The following is a 21592-nucleotide window of genomic DNA, read 5'->3' as shown; positions in this document are numbered from 1 at the left end:
CCAGGGGCCCAATGACCGCACCTACAAACACTGCCCTATGGAAATGCTGAGGATATCGTCACAGCTTCAGAGTTGTGAAAACAAGGTTATCATATACCACCCCTAGAGAAGCCTGGCCTACTACCTGAAGGTGAAAAAAACAACTTCTAGTTGTATATGTATCAAAATGATCTACAAATGCAAACATACACAGACCACCCCCGCCCCATTTCTTCCTCCTTGAAGTCTACCAAGAATAAAGGACCAGCAATTTAGGAAAACTAGGCTTGCTCCCTAGAGTGAAACATTACTATTTTCATAACTTTATAAGTCAAAATACCATAATTAGAACACATTGCTGGTGAATAACACAACCAGCAGATAAAAATCCAAATGTAATACACGAAGTTCACACACATCAACGACAAAGCAGAGACTGAAAAACCTAATCAAACAGGTGAAACAGCTCAAGCTCTATTAAAAATACCACAATATTAAAACTTGAAGCAATAAGGTATAAGGTTATAGTCTGGATCCCACTTAGTTCAAATACTATCTTTTTTTTTTTTTTTTTTTTTTTGGCCACACGGTGCAGCATGTGGGAGCTTAGTTCCCTGACCAGGGATCAAACCCGTGCCCCCTGCATTGGAAGCGCAGAGCCTTAACCACTGGACCGCCGGGGAAGTCCCACCAAATAATATCTTCATTTAAAAATCCCAACACAAAAAAGGAATTCAGGAGTTTAATGTAATGGGATTTGACAATTTGACAGTAAACTTTTGGAAGTCCAGTTGCTAAAGCATCAGAAAGCAACATCTGCATTTAAATACAACTAAGGGGAAATGACAAGTGAAGTCACCCTATGTGGGACTAATCACAGATAAAATCTCTAACTTCTAAAAGCAGAATTCCTTATGAATCTTATGCTAAAACACTTTTCTTCAAAAGAGTTAAAAATGGGGTGAGGAGAGGAATGTATTAAATGCTGATTTCTTATTAACAGACTAGATCCCTGAGAGTGAAAAGTCTGAAAGGGGGTCAGTAAGTACACTCTGACTAGAGAGACTTTGGATCACCTTACTAGGTAATTTTACACACAGTCTACAAGCAGAACACAGTGCACACTCCAGGGTCATCAATGATACTGATTTCTTCCAGGTGGTGAAATGACAAGCAAATTGCAAGAAGAGAGGCTTGGTAAATGGGAGCGGGAGAGACCAGACAGAGACAGAGACAGAGAAGCTTCAAGACGAACAAATACAGGTGATACAGCAGCGGAAAAATAAAATAAGTTGTGGTTACGATGCTGGGCTCTGAATTACCACAGTGACCTAGAAAAGAGACGATAACCACAGCAACCACTAACACTTCCCATAGTCTTAAAACACTCCGGCACCATTTTAAGCGTTTTATGTGTATGCACTCATTTAACTAACCCTCATAAAAATACAGAGAGGTAGGTCCTTTTATCCCCATTTCATTCCCATTTCCAAGCAGAGAAGTGAGTTAGCCTGCCCAAGACAGCTCAGCTAACCAGTGGTGGGGTGGGAGCAGGGATCCGACCCCAGCCTTGTGGCTTCAGACCCCCCGCCCTTAACCACTAAGCACCCTGCCTCTCAAGTTCAGAGGGAAACTTGCTTTTACCTAAGAGCGTGCCGTTAAACTGTTATGCTTTAAAAGTCCAATAAAAATGCCAATAAACATCAAAAAAAGGTGTATGTCCCCAAAACACCGTTCGGTAAGATGGTGCAGCTGTCTGTGCAACCACTACAAGTTAGCAACAAGGGGACCGTGCTGGCTGCAGGAGGCCACCAATAAGGCACTGGGCTACAGGGTCTCAACCTCAGCCCACCTGGGATGACCAAGCCCCCGCCTCATTATTTCACCGCCTGATTATTTCACTGGCCACTAATTTGTCAGCAATGGAGTAAAAGGAAAAACACAGGAAAAGCCAAAACTTGAATATAAAAGACCACTGCTCACTATTTAGGAAACAATTTCTAAGTAATTACATGTCCTTTGCACCTTTTTTCTAAAGCAGAACATTTTAAAGACATTTCTCCCAAACACTATGGAAAAGTTTAAACCTACACAGAAGCTGAATACTTGTATTCAACGTGTACACCTGTATAACCACTTCCCCAGATTCACCAATTGTTCACATATTAGCATATTTGCTTTACATTTATTTTTCTCCTTGTTATTTGAAATAAGTTGCGGAGATCATGATACTTCACCCCTGAATACCTCCGTCTGCAATTCCTAAGAATGAGGACAGTGCCTACAGATCACAATCCCTTTAAAGCTAACGGTAATTCCATAGCGTCCCACATCGCTCTGCACTCGGCCAATGTCTTCTGCAGGCTTGATTTTACTGTTTTGTTTTTAGAACAAAGATCTGATACAGATTCACTCACTATATTTGACTGTTACATCTCTTTAGCTTTTCTTTTTAACTAGAGGGGTTTTTGATGTATGAATAATTCAAGGGCCTGAAACAAAACCAGACTTTTCTTGCTGTAGTAGTTTGTCCTTGTGCACTTTAGCCACGTCTTTCCAAGATTAATAAGAAAGATTTTTCCTTGAGTACCTTAGTGAGAGAAACTACCCCAGTTTTGGAGTTCTCCGCATCCTTGGTGGTACTTTTCCCATCTGACAGGGAAGAGGAGGTGAGGTGGGCCTTGTCTGGAAGCAGATGTGGGTGACAGAGGTCTTGCCTGCACCAGCCCCTTGCTCCGGCCTCTGGTCTGGGATGCTCTGCATGGCCAGGAGCCGGGCTGACAGAAGGGTGCTTTGTCTCATCTTATCACCTGGAAATCCAGAGCCTCCCCAAAGACTGCAGGCCAGCTTTAGCTGGGTCTCCAAAAAAGGTCAAAAAGATAATACCAGAAGATGACATATGTGGCTGCCTTTCCTTCTGGGACGGCCACCAGCAGCGGCTTGGGGACATGTAGCTGACACAGGGGCAGGGGCCCTGGACTTGGCCTTACAGCCTGGTAACCTTGGGGAGGAGTGACTAGGATGCGTCCGGCCGACCTCCCGGGCAAGAATGCTGGGAGGAACAAGTCGGGCAGTGTTCACAAAAGCGCATCACATCTGGCAGGCCGCCGTCGGATAGGAGGAGAACCACCCTGCAGTGCTACCTGATGTGTGGAAATGGAGCAGGGTGTACCCCAAACCTCTGTGCCTTCGAAGACACGGTCCTTCCCTAGATTCAAAAACACACACCCTTTTCTTGACTACTAACCTTGCTTCTTTACTTTTGTCTCATTCTTCCACACAATTAACATCTTTTAATGAAAAAATTCTAGGAGTTTAGCTTTTGCTGCAAGGCAGGAGTCATGATCAGTTCCCGGAAGACTAATTAACAAAAGTTGTGCAGGCTTTAACACAGACATGCACCCCCCAGAGAGTTATTTGTTACTCTGGTTTCCTTCCTCACTGGCAGGAATGACAAGAGAAAACAACTTCACACAGGCTCATTCCAGGGAGCTTTAAAGGTGTACTTCTAAAAAGCCGCCTCATAGACAGTGACAGCTACACAACACACAGATGTTAGTGCAGCAAACACCTTGAGTTGGACTGATACACTATTCGGAGAGAAAGCATCACTGGTTTGAGCTCTTGAGGGGTCTTTGTTTTTGGTCGTCAATGACATTTTTCCTTCCTAGTTCTGGGAATGAGGACAGTGCTAGGCATCCATCCTCACAACATTCACTGACTTTAATCACGCAGGAGTGTCCCACACCTGGGAACCCGCGTGCACGTGCACGTGCATGTGCACAGGTGTGCTTAGCAGCGCTGGCTAAGTCATCAGATGGGCTGCAGCGGGAAAGGAAGCCTTCGGGTTTGACACCCTACACTGCCCCCTGCTCGTTCTTTTCTAAATTTTTTTGGAAAGGTAAAGACTTTCATTGAATTGGTGACTCAGGAATACTTGTGAGAAAACAAACTCTTCTATCATCAGACTTCCATTCCCCAGGAAAAATGGGTTTACACAGAGAATAGTTTGCTCTCCAGCTCCCCACCAGGCCGAGGTTACTCCTCAGTCTTTCAGAGACAGGACTCACCAACCGACTACAAGATCGGAGCAGTTAACAACTTGCTTGAGGCCAGAGTAAAAGCCAGCTGGCACAGGATGGAGGTCGCTCTCTTCCTCTCTGGCCATTAACATCTTTTTTGGCTTGGCTATTCTTGCCTTAAACCTGGCTCTGGAAGTGAAATATATTTTACTATACTTAACAGGCAATTAAAATCCAAGGAATAGTCTAGAACAGGGGTGGGCAAACTATGTCCCACGGGCCAAATCTGGCCAGCCACCTGCTTTTGTAAATAAAGCTTTACTGGAACACTGTCATGCCTATCTATGGCTGCTTTCTCAGCCAGAAATATTTACTTTCCAGTCTTTTCTGAAAAAGTCTCTCGATCCCAGTCTAGACCTGTGCTGTCCAATACAGCAGCCACTAGACACATGTCTATTTAAATTTAAAATAACTAAAATGAAGTAAAATTAAAAATTCAGTTTCTCAGTTGCAGTAGCCACGTTTTAAGGGCTCAACAGTCACATGTGACCAGGGGCCACTGTAGTGGACAGCACAGAGGACATTCCCACCATCGCAGACAGTTCTCTCGGACAGCCCTGGAAGTACAGGATTTAAGTCATCAAGCTAAATTTACAGCCATCAAGTTCCTCCAGGTGACGCCTTCTCCTTCTACAGACAGAAAAGTTTAGACTTTTCAGCAACATGTTCCTGTCACACTTGGACTTTTTAGGATATGCTAATTCACTATATTAACTGCAAACTCTAGACTATGTAATAGGAGACAAATATCAAACCGACTGGGACTACTCATCAGTTTAGTGGTCGTATTGACTGATTTGTTCACGTGACTGCCCCACCACCCAGGGGACTGTAAACTCTGAGAGCTGGGCCACAGGGCTTGCTTCATATTCCGAATTAGGTTCCTGGTTGGCACGTGGTGGTAGCGACTTGACAAATATTTGTAAAATGAATGAAGAAATGGACCCTAGGCACAAAAACTGTCATATACCAGAGGCCACTGAAACGCATGGATGTTGATAAGACACTGGGGAAAACCCGCTATTGTAATCCTGTGGCAAAAGGTTCTACAAACAGCCAAAATTTCTATTTTTAAAATAAAACCAAAAAAACCTTTTTTGTTTAAAAGATTCCAAACAAAACAAAACAACTGCCTTGGTTTGTGTAACTGCCTTGGTTTGGACTCTGGCCCTACCACTTACAGGCTGGGTGACCTTGGGCTGGTCATTTTACCTCTGTGTGGAAGACCCTTCTTCTCTAAATGCACCCTGGGTCAGTGGTAAGCCTCAGCGTTGCCCCCTCCCCTTACCAGCATCATGATTACATCAGCCCCTGCTCTCTGTCCTAGCACCTGCCCAGAGTCAGCTCTGTGCCCCTCCTGCACCAGGGCCCCTCCTGCACCAGGGCCCCTGTGTGGGTCTCCCACTAAACCATCCATTCCTCTGGGGTGGGGACCCTCAGCACTGGACATACAGAGGAGATGCATAGTGGATATTAAATTGATCAAGACTCTAAAAGCCAATATAAACAAAATAAATTTTGCTAAACCACACATTAACATGCTTGCTCTAAAAAGTCCTGATGAGTAAACCAAGCGTTCAAGTTTTAGCTAGTTCACTGTTTGACCCAGAAGTTAGTTTTAGGCCCTAAAGGTTACCCCTTCTTAAAATCTCAAGTCTCTTTTAGGTTAATATGCTTCACTACTTTTTCCCTTCACAATTAGCAACCAACCACTCAACCAACAGCAAAAAAATTCAAACTGGTCACAGTAAAGTCTTGGAATTAAAAACAACAACAACAATGTGGTATAAGATATAAAATCAAACAATTCCATTTCAGAATAAAGTCATAGTTCAAAAAATGACTAGTACATTAAGTGTTTAATGAAATCAGAAAACTCAAACTAAAACAATCTTGTTATTTATAATAAGATACCTTAAAAGTATCAAAATACACATTTTATATGCTATAAAATTTTCTTTTTGCTAGTCAGTCACCATTTAAGAACTTATATCGAAACACAATTACATTTTGTTTTTGCCCATTTGGCTCCTGCAACTAAAATACCTGAGTGCCATCTGTGGTCAACATTTGCTCTTTCCTGGGTGCACTACAAAACAATGTGACCTACAGGTTGGTCATTGTGGACATTAATTTCCACCAGCTTCTTTCAAGAGGGTTTGGAGAGAAAAGCAACACCCATTTTATTCCAACAGACTGGGTATTCATGTGGTTTTATTTCCTTTATCTGCAAACACCCTAGGATCTGAAAAATCTTGTCTGGTATTTTAGTCATACAGACCATTAGTCACCTAGAGATCCTGCCCCCACCCTTCCTTGACATGGGTCCTTAAAGGAGATTCTGACAGAACTGTTCTGTTAGGGACAGAGCTGTGATATTGTATAAATTTTAAAGTGATATGATGAAGCTTAACATCCATTTTCTACTTCACCCAATTATGAACAAAAAATTTGTATAGCAAATACTTTTAAATGCTAAGAAAAAGTATATGATTATCCTGATACCTATATTTGAATATAATTATTAATTACTATGCTAATTGTGTTATAAGCTAAATTCTGAACTCCAATTCCGTATAAACTACAAGTGGCAAACTGTAATTATTAAAGGTGATCTATACACTCATCGAAAACTTGTTGCCATTTAAAATTTTAAAGGCAAATGTCAATACAAAGCCTATTTAAGTGCAAAGTATCTCCTACTATTCAATAAAAACGCTAACAGCTCAGAAATTATGACCCACGACGGATTCCAATATTTCAAAGCACGAGTCTATTTCTCTTTTAGGCTCCAGGGCAAGAACGAAAACAATCCTTTTAAAGAAGTTCTTTTCTAATCATTTCTGCATATTTTCTGACTGCAATTCATCGTTAATTCAGACGTGTGTCCCGGTGAAACCTTCAGGGTGTTGAGCAACACAGATGTAACAGAAACTCTGCGCACGGACAACTTGGCCAGGCGTGCCGCCCGCCTCTCCTTCCTACCCCCCGCCCAATGCCTTCCCCGGGCAGTGACTTCACATCCTTTGACATCAGCACGGCTCTGAAAGGGGGATGGGAGAGCGAGCAGAAAGCAGAAAAACCAGCTTTGAACTATGCATGCAAGGCCTCTCTCAAGACTCAAATTCTGTAAGTAGTTCGTAAAATGCCAAATTGCAGTGACACACCCAGCCTCCTCTGGTTAGGTCTGCCGCAAAACGGGGTGAATTCTGCTAGAAAGGACTTCCTGCTTTTCTTATCTGAAGCACAATAGCCATTTATTAACTAACCACAGAAGGTTCCGTTTCAGTGAAACACACAATAACTTACCTCGAATATGGAGAAGGGCCACGGGCTGGAAAGGCCCATTGGAGTTGGCCGCATCCACCACCATCCTGCTGCCCGCTTTATTACATGTCAACATCTAGACTTCAGCGGGAAAGGCAATGTACTCCTTAAGGCAAGAAACCAGCCTCCATTTTAGTTTAAAAAAAAAAGACAAACTGAAGCTCTCTGCAGCTGGAGGGAACTGGCTGGTTCGTGATGTCAGCAGGCACGGGGCTCGCTGATTGGCCGGAAGCTGCAACTTAAAATGACACTAAAAAAACTGCAAATGGAAAGAGCATTCTGTTTGGCTGTCAGTGTGCATGAAAAGCCTGGACATTTTTTGGCTTTCTGCAGTCTTCATTTCTCAATAACTTTTAGGCAAAGATCCCATTTCTTAAGGGGCAGGACTGAGGCCACAACCCTGGCCAGACTATAAACACATGATTCTGAGAGAGCTACCACACACAAAAAAAAAAAGTGTGCATGTGTGTCTACATGAACTTTAAATTTTAGCATTTCTCTAACTGGTACCCCAAATTCACTGGTACCTTATACCCACCTGGCCACCTCCTATTTTCTATTCTAATTACTTTAAATATCTGTATCATATTTAGTATTTTGGCAACCTAGTTTTGTTTTTTTTTAAAGCAAATTGGCTATCCAAATATTACACAATCCCAATTCATCAGTTTGGACTCTTGTTCAACCTTTCCTACTACCAAGTTACGAATTAATAATCTTCAAACACCTTTTTCGGGATCTAATTTTTTTATTGGAAAAATTCAGTTAAAAAATTATATGAAAAATGAAAGCTTCTTTAAATTTAATAGGTAGAAAGTGCTGTAAGTTAAAGTTATTTATACCCCCTGCTGTGAAAGTTAAAGTCATAAAATAGAATGCAAGTGTTTATTTTTGTACCTTAAAGATGTCAACATACCACTTTTATTTAATTTTTTACGTTTTGTTTAAATTAAATTTTTTAATTAAAAAAAGATATTTCACTTTTTTTTAAAATGGGTCTAGTATTAAAAGCTATTATTCAGATCTTAATTTCCTATCTTCAAAAAAGGTTAATGTGAAAAGCTGAAGAAGAAGGACATCATTTCTGAATTGGAGTATCCTGGCCTGGGGAGGGGGTGTACGTGTGTGCTGGAGAGATGATTCCCTACAAAAAGAAGTGCTATTACTAGCTCCAAATGAAAATGAATAAGCTATGAGAAAAACCTCTTTGCCAGGCAGAACTGAAAAAAATTACTCACTCCTTCACACACACACACACACACACACACACACACACACACACAACTAAGTTTGTCCAAACCATGTCTTCTCTTTCTATAAATTCTCACACAACGCCCCTCGCCCCCCCCCACCCCCCCCTTTCCCAGGTTGTGAACAAGAACCAAAAAGCCCTTTGGTTTCTAAACATAATACACAACAGTAAGAAACACCTGAAATGGACCGGGGTTAGCAGTACATCTGTGGGCTGGCACTCCACACATTTCAATGAGCAAATGAAGTGTTACAATCGTTTGGGGGTGCTTATTAAGTTCCCCTACATTAGTAAGAAGGTAGGTTTTACTATGTGTATCAATAGCCATTAAGAAAATAAATGAAAGCAAACCAAATCCTACCCCTGCCCCCGTCCGCAGAGCTGAAGGAAGCTGCTGGGTTCCAAAGCTGGCCATGAATTAAATGACAACAAGCAATGGGGAGCGGGTGTCATGTGATGGGCCTCCCACCTGCCTGGCTCCTCTGCTGTCTGCACAGCCTGTGTTCCCAGTCAGGTATTGTGAATTGAGATTCTGGCTGCTGACCCTCTGGGTGCATCAGATGCGCAAGGATGGCTCTCCCAGAACTATCACCTCCTCACGCAGGAAATGGTGCCAGATGAACTCAGCATTAAGGATCGAGGCTTGCAGGGGGCTCTGTGAGGGGTCAGGAAGCAGATGCTTACTGTAGATCTTACTTTAAAAAGAGAGGGACCTGTTCTCAAACAGTTTAATACTTCATATGAGATGAGATGGGGAAATGTGCCTGTCCTAAGATTGTGCTGTTGAGTGGAATGCAGAAGTAACACGGAAAGACTCCTAGACTCTTTGTATAAAATATACAGGTTAAAGTCAAAGAAAAAGTGAAGACACTTGTTGATGTATTTTCCCTAATGATCTCAGATCAAAGGATCTCAACTTTATTAGTGATTTTCCCCCATGCTGTTTTGAAGCCTTATGCATATAAAGTAGTTCTTTAAAGGACTCAAAGTCTGTGATCTGGAAATCACTCATGAAACATACTCTAAAATATAAATAAGCAAACAAGCAGATAAATAATATGGAGGAAAAAAAAAAAGACTTGCACAAATAAAGATAAGGTGTGTTTCGGGACTGGAAGCATACGTACTATAAATAAGCTGATGTTAACACTTCCCCAAATTGATTTATAGTTTTAAAGCAATTCCATTCAAAATTCAGAGGAGTCTCCTTATTTTTCTGGGTATCTGACAAAATAATTCTCAAGTTCACTTGGAAAAATTAAAAGCATGAAGAATGAGAACACTTCTCATGAGAAAGGCTGGTCCTACCAACTATAAAGCTTATGAACGAAGGACAGTGTGATGTGGGCCTAAGAGACAGGTCTTGGAACAGACAGCAACAGCTCCCAAAACAGTGAGTGTAGCTGTACAAATGTAATATTTGGATAAGGAAGGAAGCTCAAATCCACGGAAAGGGGAAGATTATTCAGACAACTGGTTGGCTATATGTGGGCAGAAGTCAATTTAAGTCTTACCAAAATAAAATCTGAGACGGGTTAAATAAAAAAACAAACACAGTTAAATTTTTAAAAAGTCAAATCATACCCCCCACAAATCCCCACAGCTTTGGGAAGAAAAGGGAAGTGAGTATATCAATTCTCAAGCCAGAAAAGGATGATTAAAAAACACTGGACAAACCTTGAGGGGATATTCCTCACATTAAAAAATTTACAAATTTCTGTATGTTCCCTCCAAAAATCAAAAGGAAGTATAAATGCTATAACTACAAGAGGTTAATAATATACTGCGATTAATTAGAAAAACACTGAGACCTCAGTGTTCAAATGATTCAGTTTACAAAAGAACTATAACCGCTCAATAATTATATGAAAAAAGTATTTCTTCACCTAGCAAATCAGCAATAATTTAAAAAATTATAATTAATACTGGTAAAGGCATGTTGTAACCTTGCCAACAAATCTATAAATTATTCTGATCCTTTTGGAAAATAATTTGGCAATATGTAAAGATCCTTTGTTTATGTAATTTAACTTTTGGGAGTCCATTCCAAAAATGCAGTAGCCATGAGTGAGCATCACATTTTAAAAGATATTTATTTAAAAAACTGTGCTGAGACTTCCCTGGTGGCGCAGTGGTTAAGAATCCGCCCGCCAATGCAGGGGACACGGGTTCGAGCCCTTGTCTGGGAAGATCCCACATGCCGCAGAGCAACTAAGCCTGTGTGCCACAACTACTGAGCCTGTGCTCTAGAGCCCGCGAGCCACAACTACTGAGCCCGCGTGCCACAACTACTGAGACTGTGCGCCTAGAGCCCCTGCTCCACAACAAGAGAAGCCACCGCAATGAGAAGCCTGCACACCGCAACGAAGAGTAGCCCCCGCTCGCTGCAAGTAGAGAAAGCCCACGCGCAGCAATGAAGACCCAAACGCAGCCAAAAATAAATAAATAAATTTTAAAAAAACCCCCAAAAAACTGTGCTAAAGTATACATAATATAAAATTTACCATCTTAATCATTTTTAAGTGTACAGCTCTAAGTGGCATAAGTACATTCACATTGTTGTGCTACCATAACCACCATCCATCCTCAGAACTCGTTTCATCTTGCTAAGCAGGCAATCTGTCCCCATTAAACACTTCCTCCCCATCCTCTTCCTCTCAGCCCCTGGCCACCATCGTTCTACTTTCTGTCTCTATGAATGTGACTACTCTGGGTACCTGATATAAATGGCATCATGCAGTTTTTGTCCTTCCGTGACTGAATTACTTCACTCAGCGTAAGTGTCCTTAAGGTTCGGCCATGTAGTAGCATGTGTCAGAACTTCTTCCCTTTTTAAGACCGGATAATATTCTATTATAGGGGTATGCCACATTTTGTTCTATCCATGCCTTGATAGACACTTGGGCTATTTCTGCCTTTTGGCTATTGTGAATAATGCTGCTGTAATATGAATATATAAATACCTATTTAAGTCTCTGCTTCCAGTTCTTTTGGGTATATTCCCAAAAGTGCAAAGTATGGTAATTCTATTTTTAGTTTTTTGAGGAACTGCCATGCTGTTTTCCATAGTGGCAGCATCATTTTACATTCCCACCAGCAGTGCACAAGGGTTCCAATTTCTCCATATCCTCACCAACACTTGCTATTTTCTGTTTTTTGATAGTAGCCATCCTAGTGGGTGTTAAGTGGTATCTCACTGCGGTTTTGATTTGCATTTTCCTAATGATTAGTGATGTTAATCATGTTTTCATGTGCTTACTGTCCATTTGTATATCTTCTTTGGAGAAATGTCTATTCAAGTCCTTGCACTTTTTTTTTTTTTTTTTTTTTGGCTGCGTTGGGTCTTTGTTGCTATACGCGGGCTTTCTCTAGTTGCGGCGAGCAGGGGCTACTCTTCGTTGCAGTGCACGGGCTTCTCATTGCGGTGGCTTCTCTTGTTGTGGAGCACGGGCTCTACGCGCGTGGGCTTCAGCAGTTGCAGCACGCGGGCTCAGGAGTTGTGGCTCATGGGCTTAGTTGCTCTGTGGCATGTGGGATCTTCCCAGACCAGGGATCAAATCCGTGTCCCCTGCACTGGCAGGCGGATTATTATTATTTTTAATTAATTATTTTTTGGCTGCGTTGGGTCTTCATTGCTGCCTGCGGGCTTTCTCTAGTTGCGGCGAGCAGGGGCTACTCTTCATTGAGGTGCGCCGGCTTCTCACTGTGGTGGCTTCTCTTGCTGCGGAGCACAGGCTCTAGGCACGCGGGCTCGGTAGTTGCGGCTTGCGGGCTCTAGAGCGCAGGCTCAGTAGTTGTGGCGCACAGGCTTAGTTGCTCCGCGGCATGTGGGATCTTCCCGGACCAGGGCTCAAACCCGTGTCCCCTGCATTGGCAGGTGGATTTGGCAGGCGGATTCTTAAACACTGCGCCACCAGGGAAGTTACCCTTTGCACATTTTTTTAAACGGCTTGTTTTCTTGTTGAGCTGTAGGAGTCCTTTATAAATTCTGGACGTTAATCCCTTATCAGATAGATGATCTCTGAATAGTTCTTCCCATTTTGTGGGTTGCCTTTTCACTTTGTTGATTGTGTCCCTTGCTGCACAGAAGTTTTAAATTTTGATGTGGTCGAATTTATCTACTTTTGCTTTTTGTGCCTGTGCTTTGGTGTCATAGCTAAAAAATCATTGATAAATCTAACATCATGAAGCTTTTCCTCTATGTTTTCCTATAAGGTCTTTGATCCACTTTGAGTTAATTTTTGTGTTTGGTGTAAAATAAGGGTCCAAGTTCATTCTTTTGCATGTGGATATCCACTTTTTCCAGCGCCATTTGTTGAACAGACTGTCCTTTTCCCAGAGTGGGTGGCACCCTTGTTGAAAACCATTTGACCATACCTGTGACGGTTTATTTCTTGGCTCTCTTCTACTCTATTGGTGTATGTGTTTGTCTTTATGCCAGTACCACACTGATTCGATTACTGCAGCTTTGCAGTAAGTTTTGAAATCAGGAAATGTAAGAATTTTGTTCTTCATTTCCAAGATTGCTTTGGTTATCCAGGGTCCCTGGAGATTCCATGTGAATTTTAGGATGAATTTTTCTATCTCCGTAAAAAAACACTGTTAGGATTTTGACAGAGATTGTATTGAATCTGAAGATCTCTTTGGGCAGTACTGATGTTTTAACGATATTAAGTCTTCCAATCCATGAACACACATTGGCTTTCCATTTACTGGTGTCTTCTTTAATGTCTTTCAGCAATGTTTTGTAGTTTTCAGCATACAAGTCTTTCACCTCCTATGTTAATTCTAAGTATTTTATTCTTTTTGAGAGCATCACATTTTTATTTATGATTCTAAAATACCAGAAACAACCTTAATGTCAAAGGGATTATCCCACACAGTGAAATATTACACATCCATCAAAAATATTTATGAATGTGTAAAGTAAAAATATACGTGAGAAGGGCAGTGTATAATTTTTCAGAAATAGTATGATCATAAAAAGGAACACTCTCAAAATATCAACAGTAGTCACCGTGGAGTGTTATGGTTATGGGTAGTTCTTCTTTCTGAAACTTCTCTATATTGTTCAGTATTGCTAAAATAAGCACACAATACTTTGATGAAAATTAAAAGTAATAATTTTAAAAAAGACATGTAGATTAACTTACAGCAGAGAGAATCCCTTAGTGAATGCTGCCTCTCAGGCACAGGCTAAGAACAGAGAAAGGGCTGTGATGGGAACCCAGGAAATATGATGCAAAAATTTATGGTGATGCATAAATGAGATCAAGTATGTAAAAACACACAAACCAAAATTAGCCTAAACTAGGCATGACAAACTGAACCAACAAATTACAGGATGTTGACTCCCCGTCTTGAAGAATCCATTACGGACTCCTTAAATTTTTACTGCAAGTTTGCACTGAATCAATAGGCTCATCTAAGCTCTCGAGGTTCAATTAGCCGCCAGAGTACTTTCCTCACGGATGAAACAAGGACTCAGCAAACACACTGGAGGAGGCTCACGTGCAGCCCCATCACTGGCTTGGGCATAAGTCTTCACCGCCTACTCAGGGAGAGGCCGCCCGCCCTCAGTAACTCCAGGCTGGTTCTTCTTTCCTCGCCTGTAAAGGGGCTGTCTGTGATCACCCCACCGCCAGGGCTTTTAGAAGGCACAAACGTCACCGATGGAGTGGGGAGCTCAGGAGGGGGCAGCTGCCACTGAAGGAGGATCCCACCGCACGTTGCTCCAGCCATTATAGGGAAGGTGCTGGAAGCAGTGGACACTGTAGCACTTGAAGAGCAGGGTCTCGACCCTGGGGCTGCAGTGTGAGGGTGCCGCAGAGCCACTGACGGGGTCTCTGCTTGGACTAACCCCTCTGGGAAGTCTTCCTCTCCCCTCTCTGGGCCACAGGTCTCTTCCCCATCAGCCTCAGGACAGTGCCTGGCACACAGCAGGCGTTCCATCAAACTGACTGAATGAAGGGCCGAATCAAGCAGTAACACCCAGTTCTGATCCTGCAAAACTCCCTCACCACTCTTTATACCCCGTCCCCGTGGCGCGTAACCAAGAGGGGTACGCCATCTAACCACCTGGAGAACGACACGTCCCACCCCCTGCATGCAGAGCCCCCATCCAGGCTCCCACCACACCCTCCACTGCTGTCTGTGCCCAGCCCTCGTGCCCCCCATGGCACCCTCCAGCCACGCTTCTGGACTCTCCCATGACAACCTTCCTGCCGCTCTGAAGGGCTTGAGCTGACTCGGAGGAAAGGCACCCTTCTGGGCTCAGTGCAGAGCTCCTTCCAGAACCGAAAGTGGGCAGACAGACCACAGCTCTCAGTGCGTCCACCCGTCAAGGACGCAAACACAAGCATCTCTGTACTGCACAAAGATGAAGGTTGAAAAGGAGTTATTCTTTATTCTCTGCTTCCTCTGTCACTTTATTTGGGCTTTTATTTAAAAACAAACTGCCATTTGTAGGTAGCATTTCTGAATAAAACTTTCACATTTTCATTTCTAAATTCGGCTGAAGGTTTTAATTTTCATCTCCCCGGGCAATTTTACGGGCAAATTAAGTATGCTCATATTTTAGTGAAGAAGGTTTACAGTTTCTTTCATTAAAAGAAGGTTGTGTCTTGGGGGCTTCCCTGGTGGCGCAGTGGTTGAGGGTCCGCCTGCCGATGCGGGGGACGCGGGTTCGTGCCCCGGTCCGGGAAGATCCCACATGCCGCGGAGCGGCTGGGCCCGTGAGCCATGGCCGCTGAGCCTGCGCGTCCGGAGCCTGTGCTCCGCGGTGGGAGAGGCCACAGCAGTGGGAGGCCCGCGTACCGCAAACAAACAAACAAACAAAAAAAAGAAGGTTGTGTCTTGAGCCCAGAGAGTTGTGGTGTCATAACTGCAAGGCACTGACACTGCTGGCAGAGCAGACACTTAACCGGAAACTACACGGGCATGGGTGATGTACATTTTGTTGGGTAGGATATCTAACCTAAAAAATTTGGCTTCGCTTACAGTTTAAAATAGACTTCTTCCTTAGGCAGATCAAAGATACCTAGCATTCAGCTGTGTTCAAAGGTTGCCAGGGCACTTCTGCTTGCCAACAGCAAGGTCAAAGGGACAGGCGCCTGCTGCCCTGTTGATCTGAGTGAGTCCTGCGAGTGGTTTAAAAGGGTGGACAAGCTTATCCCAGGAAAGGCCAGCGGAGGCGAGCGGAGTAGACGGTGTAAAATCTGCCCCGAATGCGCTGTTGGGAGACCTTTGCTTATTTTTGTTCTTGCCACAGTTAGGCTGGAAAACCTTTAAAGCCAAAGCAAGTCCTCACCCCCTTCCTTGTTCTGAGAAGGTAGGAAACCCACACAAAGTACACAGAGCACACGTGACATGCCAGTGCTTTCATGTTGACTATTAGCAACAAACCTCACTTCACAAAGAAGAACCTAAGGCGCAGGGAGCCGTGAGCCTGGGAGGGGTTCCAGCCCCATAACAGTTCTGAGAAAATGGAAGGATGTGGGAAGGACAGGCAGACGGGCCCAGAGGGCTTTTCATTCCTTCAGCAAACCTGTGTCTCGGGGATCCGTGGCAGATGCTAGACTGGGCACCAAAACAGCCTCTGCCCTCAGTGACACTTTAGACAGAGCAGCGTGTGGTGTGTTCTGCAACCCCCGTGTCCATCATGATGAACAGATAAAAGGTGCTCCACCCACACGATGGAATGTTATGCAGCCTTAAAAATGAGGAAGAAAGTTCTGTATGATTCCACTCATAGGAGGTCCCTAGAGGAGTCAAAGTCACAGAGACAGGAAGTAGAATGGTAGGTGCCAGGGGCTGGGGGAGGGGAAGAGGGAGGTATTAACAGGCACAGAGTTTTTGTTGGGGACGATGAATAGACAGTGGTGATGGGCACACTGAACGTGAATCTATTTAATGCCACTGAATGGTACACTTGCGAATGGTTAAAGTGATAAATGTTATGCTATGTATATTTTACCACCATTTAGGAAAAAAGATAAGGCAGGCTTGAGCCAGGGTGGCTCAGGAAACACTGGAGGAGGCAGAGCCAGCAGGGCGTGGGCAAGGGCACGCAAGCAAAGTGTGTGCGTCTGTGTGTGATGTAAGGTGCCGGCAGAAATCCAGGTGAGGTCTGGGGAAGGCCTGAGCTAGACATGAAACGTAAGACTACAGCTGCCAGTTGAAACCAGCTCCCTGGGTTCTTCCCAGAAGGGGCTTGCAGGGTGTGACAGGCAGAGGCTTGAGACCAACCCTGGAGTAAAAGCCACGCCTGTGGCCTGACGAGAGCGGACAGGAGGCCGCCCTAGGGCCAGGCTGTGGCTCGAGGCTGGGCTCAGGCTGACACGAGACCAGCTCTCAGTTGTTCACAAGAGCAGCATCCATGGCACCTCTGCTCCCCAGCTACCGCCAGAACAAGGGTCTGGGTCTAGGTCTGCGGCCTCCCTCAGAGCAAGGGCCACCTCTGGTCACTGTCACTGTCCTGACCACCTCCCCACAGTCCAGACAGCCCAGGTGGTCAGTAAATATCTGCTGTGAACTGGCACGTGCCTCACCAAGATGAAAGTTTCCTTCCATTATTGTGGGCAGTCAAGAGAAGACACAGAATCAAACGTGGCACGAACAAGACTGATGAAAGCTGAGTTTCTGAAGCCATGAGAATTAGAACAGGCACTATGGTAACTTCTCACATTCCATTTTTATTCTTCAATTAATGGGCAAGAGGTAAAGTTCCTCTAAACAGATGCTAATTCATTTTTAAGCAGTAAAAAATGATCACTTGTATGGCGAGACTTTCAATTGTATCAGAAAATAAACTGCTTTGAATGAGGTTGAAGTATTGTATTTGCACAAAAGGAGGGCAAGACATATAAACTTTTAACTGCCACTCAAAAGCCAATTTTTAAAAATTCAGTTAAGTTCTCCGAACAATAATGTAACAACTTCTTTCCCAAATGGCCTAACACTGAGCATTTCTAAATTTCTGCCCCAGGGTCTCCAGTTAACGTTAGGCCCTAGTTGTTTCATTATAACTTTGACTTCTCCCTAGGCCTTTCTTTCCTAAAACAAGGAGAACGGCCTCAAGAAACAAAGTTCATGATTCATTAGTCACCTAAAAAAACTGGTCTCTTCATTTAACACTTCTACCTTCCAGACCGAAAATATTAAAAGAAAGGACTAACTCAGAGAAACCTTTGAACGAACAGGGCCTGAAGACTACATTCAGCCTCAACGTTAAAAAAATAAAAACAGGAAATACTATTTTCCACTTAACGAATGACTTAAGCATTTAAATGGCCTCAGTACTAGAAAGGGGCAATGGGACAGACAGGCACCTCCTGCGCCCCGGGCAGAAGTGTTCATGGTGCAACCTCTCTGGACAGCACATCTAAAGGGTTCTTGAAAACGCGTGGCCTTTGATCAGTACTTCCCTTCCTTGATTCCAGCTTAAGGAAAGGTTCAAAAGTGTGAACAACAAAAGATTTACATTAAAGTACGGTTTACAGCAGCTGAAAACCATGGGAATAATAAACGGTGTTTAAATCATGCTCCTATTTCCATTAAAGCATTAGACACCACTTGATAATCCTTGCCTGAGTCAACAGTTTCTCTAGAGATTTCAACGTTTAATCTGGCATTCTTCTAAAAGCAGAGCTATTTCTTGCCAAATAGAACTATTTGGTTATCTTGACATACAGCTCCTACTGGAAAGTGAGGGTAAGCTTAATTCTTTGCCTTTCAGGTACAAGTTTCCCTCAAATGGTGAAAACTAAATGTTTTTTTGGCTTTCTCTTTTTTGAATATCATTATGTGTTTCATTGATGTCAGTGTGTTTTAATCTACTAAAATCATACTTTCTTCTCTTTTTTTTAAGATTTTATTTATTTATTTATTTATTTATGGCTGCGCTGGGCCTTCATTGCTGCACGTGGGCTTTCCCTAGTTGTGGCGAGCGGGCGCTGCTCTTCGTTGTGGTGCGCGGGCTTCTCATTGCGGTGGCTTCTCTTGTTGCGGAGCACGGGCTCTAGGTGCACGGGCTTCAGTAGTTGTGGCACGCAGGCTCTGTAGTTGTGGGTCACGGGCTCTAGAGTGCAGGCTCAGTAGTTGTGGTCCATGGGCTTAGTTGCTCTGCAGCACGCGGGATCTTCCTGGACCAGGGCTTGAACCCATGTCCCCTGCATCGGCAGGCGGGTTCTTAACCACTGCGCCACCACGGAAGCCCCCATACTCTTTTTTATGTTCAGGTGCATAATTTTAACCATCGTGTGATACTTGGACTAGCTGCTGTGTATTTTTTGGCATGGCCTCATTTATTTTTGTTTCCTTGATTTGTGACACAGTAAGATGTCCCCCCAGGCTTGTTTGTACCTTCCCTGCCCCAGACTTCGAATCAGCCGTTTTTCAACGAACCCTGATTCCTTTCAGTGGGGAATGATATTAGAGACCAAAATCAGGGTACTAGTGGGTGGTCGTTGCTACTGGACTGCTGTTGCTTTTAGGTACTTTCAGTGGAGGGAGCTAGAACATAAACATATATTCTAGAATATATATATATGTATATATATATTTTAGTTGTGCATTCATAACATTGTAGTGTTTTCACTTGTTTCTTGAATTTTCATAGTTTTATCTTTCTCTTACACTGAAAATCTTTATTTCTAATTTCATTGACGTAATTATTGCTATATCATATTAAAATGATTGACAACAATAATGATATTATTACAAACAGTAGGAACTTTGAGTTGGCTCATTTCATTGCAAAAAAAAGCTGTTGGTATATATTTGTTGTGATTCCATTAAATTTTTAAAATGTCCAGAGAGGACTGGCATCTTTAGGATGTTCAAGTCCCCTTTCTAAGAGTGTAGTGTGTAGTTGTTCAAGGCCACTTTCATTTCCTTTAGGGGTGTTTTTAAGTTTCCCTCATGTGGGTTTTGCACATTTCTTAGCAAGTGTGTGCCCAGATATTTCATTATTGGTGCTATTATTGTAAATGGGATCTCCTCTTCCATTATGTCTTCTAAATAATTGGTAATTGTTTATTTGGAGGTTGTTGATTTCTGCATCTTGCTTTCACCTCCTGCTTCCTTCCTGAATTATCTTACAGTTTGCACTAGTTTTTCAGCTGATTTTTTTGGATGTTTTCAGGTATCTAATGAGATCTGCATGTAAAAGCAATCTCACCTCTTTGTTTCTAAATCTTATACCTTTAGTGTCTTTCTCCTGAGTTGACTGAAAGCATTAATGGAAATAGGATTTCCATTGGTTGATGGGGAACAGACACTGGCAGGGTGCCAAAATATACCTTGTAGATTATCACTGGTACTTCTGAATTGCAAAGGGAAATACTGTACAATGGAGAGATCAATCGGTCACCACCTTACTATAATACAGTGGTAAAACCTAGCATCACTTTTGCTAGTCACCAGACAGTATGCATCTCTCACAATAAAGAAACTGTCTCCTGAGTTACACAGCGCCACCCCTGGTATATTCTATCCACAGAAGGTTTCCATTTTCAGGAACGACAGGGAATAAGGGGAATACTTTACAGGACAATCATCTTGGCTAATTTAACAAGTCACACACTAGTGCTGCGGTTGATGGCACTCTCAGGCTGGTAGTGACCCCAGCTGTCTGGCAGAAGCAAAAACAAATCCCTGCTGAAGAAGACACTTTTATCCTAGGTTTCAATTTATTTCAGACATTTGAGTACAGTGACCAGCATACACTAAAAAGTAGTCAGGTACACAGGAAATAAGACGTCATGAGCAAAATGTGACAAGGACTTCAGATGTTGGTAATATCTCACACAGACTATAAAGCAGCTGTGCTGACTAAAAGAAATGACAAATTTGATGGTTTCTGCAAGGCAATAGGAAAATATTTTTAAAAAGTCACACAGCAGATTAAAAATAGAACTTCCATAAATGAAAAAAGAATATCTGAAATTTAAAACTTTGTGGCTGTATTTTATATTCCATTTTTCTAGTAACTTATTTTTACTCTATTTTATGAAAGTACTAGTCCATGGTGGGTTGAAAATTAAAAAGAAAACTGGTCCTTCACCATGGATAACGTGAAACTCTGATCAAGAATACAGCACGTGTAGTGAGGTGGATGGACCTAGAGTCTGTCATACAGAGTGAAGTAAGTTAGAAAGAGAAAAACAAATACTGTATGCTAACACATATACATGGAATCTAAAAAAATGATTCTGAAGAACCTAGGGACAGGACAGGAATAAAGACACAGATGTAGAGAACGGACTTGAGGACATGAGGTGGGGGGAAGGGGAAGCTGGGAAGAAGTGAGTAGCACTGATGTATACACACTACCAAATGTAAAATGGATGGCTAGTGGGAAGCTGCTGCATAGCACAGGGATATCAGCTCAATGCTTTATGACGACCTAGAGGGATGGGATAGGGAGGGTAGGAGGGAGGTTCAAGAGGGAGGAGGTATGGGGATATATGTATACATATAGCTGAGTCACTTTGTTGTACAGCAGAAACTAACACAACATTGTAAAGAGATTATACTCCAATAAAGATGTAAAAAAAAAGGGGGAACTTCCCTGGTGGCGCAGTGGTTAAGAATCCGCCTGCCAATGCAGGGGACACGAGTTCAAGCCCTGCTCCAGGAAGATCCCACATGTCACAGAGCAACTAAGCCTGTGTGCCACAACTACTGAGCCTGTGCTCTAGAGGCCACAAGCCATAACTACTGAGCCCACGTGCCACAACTACTGAAGCCCGTGCACCTAGAGCCCATGCTCCGCAATGAGAAGCCACCGCAATGAGAAACCCGCGCACTGCAACGAAGAGTAGCCTCTGCTCACCGCAACTAGAGAAAGCCCACCTGCAGCAATGAAGACCCAATGCAACCAAGAAAAAAAAAAGATGTTAAAAAATAAAAAAAGAATATAGCACGGTAAGTCACAAAAAGGTTGAAAAAT

General features: G+C 43.0%; 1 protein-coding gene and 1 long non-coding RNA gene across 13 annotated transcripts in view; one reads left to right on the top strand and one right to left on the bottom strand.

Moving 5' to 3' along the window:
• The window catches only part of PPP2R5C (protein phosphatase 2 regulatory subunit B'gamma), a 131742-nt gene that overhangs the window by 86725 nt on the left and 23425 nt on the right, over positions 1 to 21592 (bottom strand). Inside the window, exons 1-2 of one of the 10 annotated variants that reach the window (XM_027120594.1) lie at positions 7371 to 7491; positions 4050 to 4190 (exon numbers count right to left, since the gene is read on the bottom strand). The exons of 5 other annotated variants lie outside the window; for them this stretch is intronic. Coding sequence is in view for 3 of the 5 variants with exons in the window: in XM_027120593.1 (XP_026976394.1) it covers positions 7371 to 7464 (94 nt within the window). In the remaining 2 variants the exon portion in view is untranslated. Of the gene's footprint in view, positions 1 to 4049; positions 4191 to 7370; positions 7599 to 21592 lie in introns of those variants that run through there. 4 more of the 10 variants (XM_027120593.1, XM_027120589.1, XM_027120592.1 and 1 more) reach the window with 4 other exon arrangements.
• Positions 7029 to 21592, top strand: part of LOC113627668 (uncharacterized) — a 31950-nt gene continuing 17386 nt past the window's right edge. For all 3 annotated transcript variants that reach the window (XR_003435646.1, XR_003435645.1, XR_003435643.1), the window contains exon 1: positions 7029 to 7190. This is a non-coding gene — a long non-coding RNA (uncharacterized LOC113627668). The remainder of the gene's footprint in view (positions 7191 to 21592) is intronic.

This window comes from Aethalodelphis obliquidens, unplaced genomic scaffold, assembly GCF_003676395.1.
Source record: "Aethalodelphis obliquidens isolate GAN/ISIS:26980383/991018 unplaced genomic scaffold, ASM367639v1 scaffold21, whole genome shotgun sequence".
Lineage (NCBI taxonomy): Eukaryota > Metazoa > Chordata > Mammalia > Artiodactyla > Delphinidae > Aethalodelphis > Aethalodelphis obliquidens.
The sequence above is the reverse complement of the archived record's forward strand: the minus strand, read 5'-3'. Positions and strand labels throughout refer to the sequence as shown.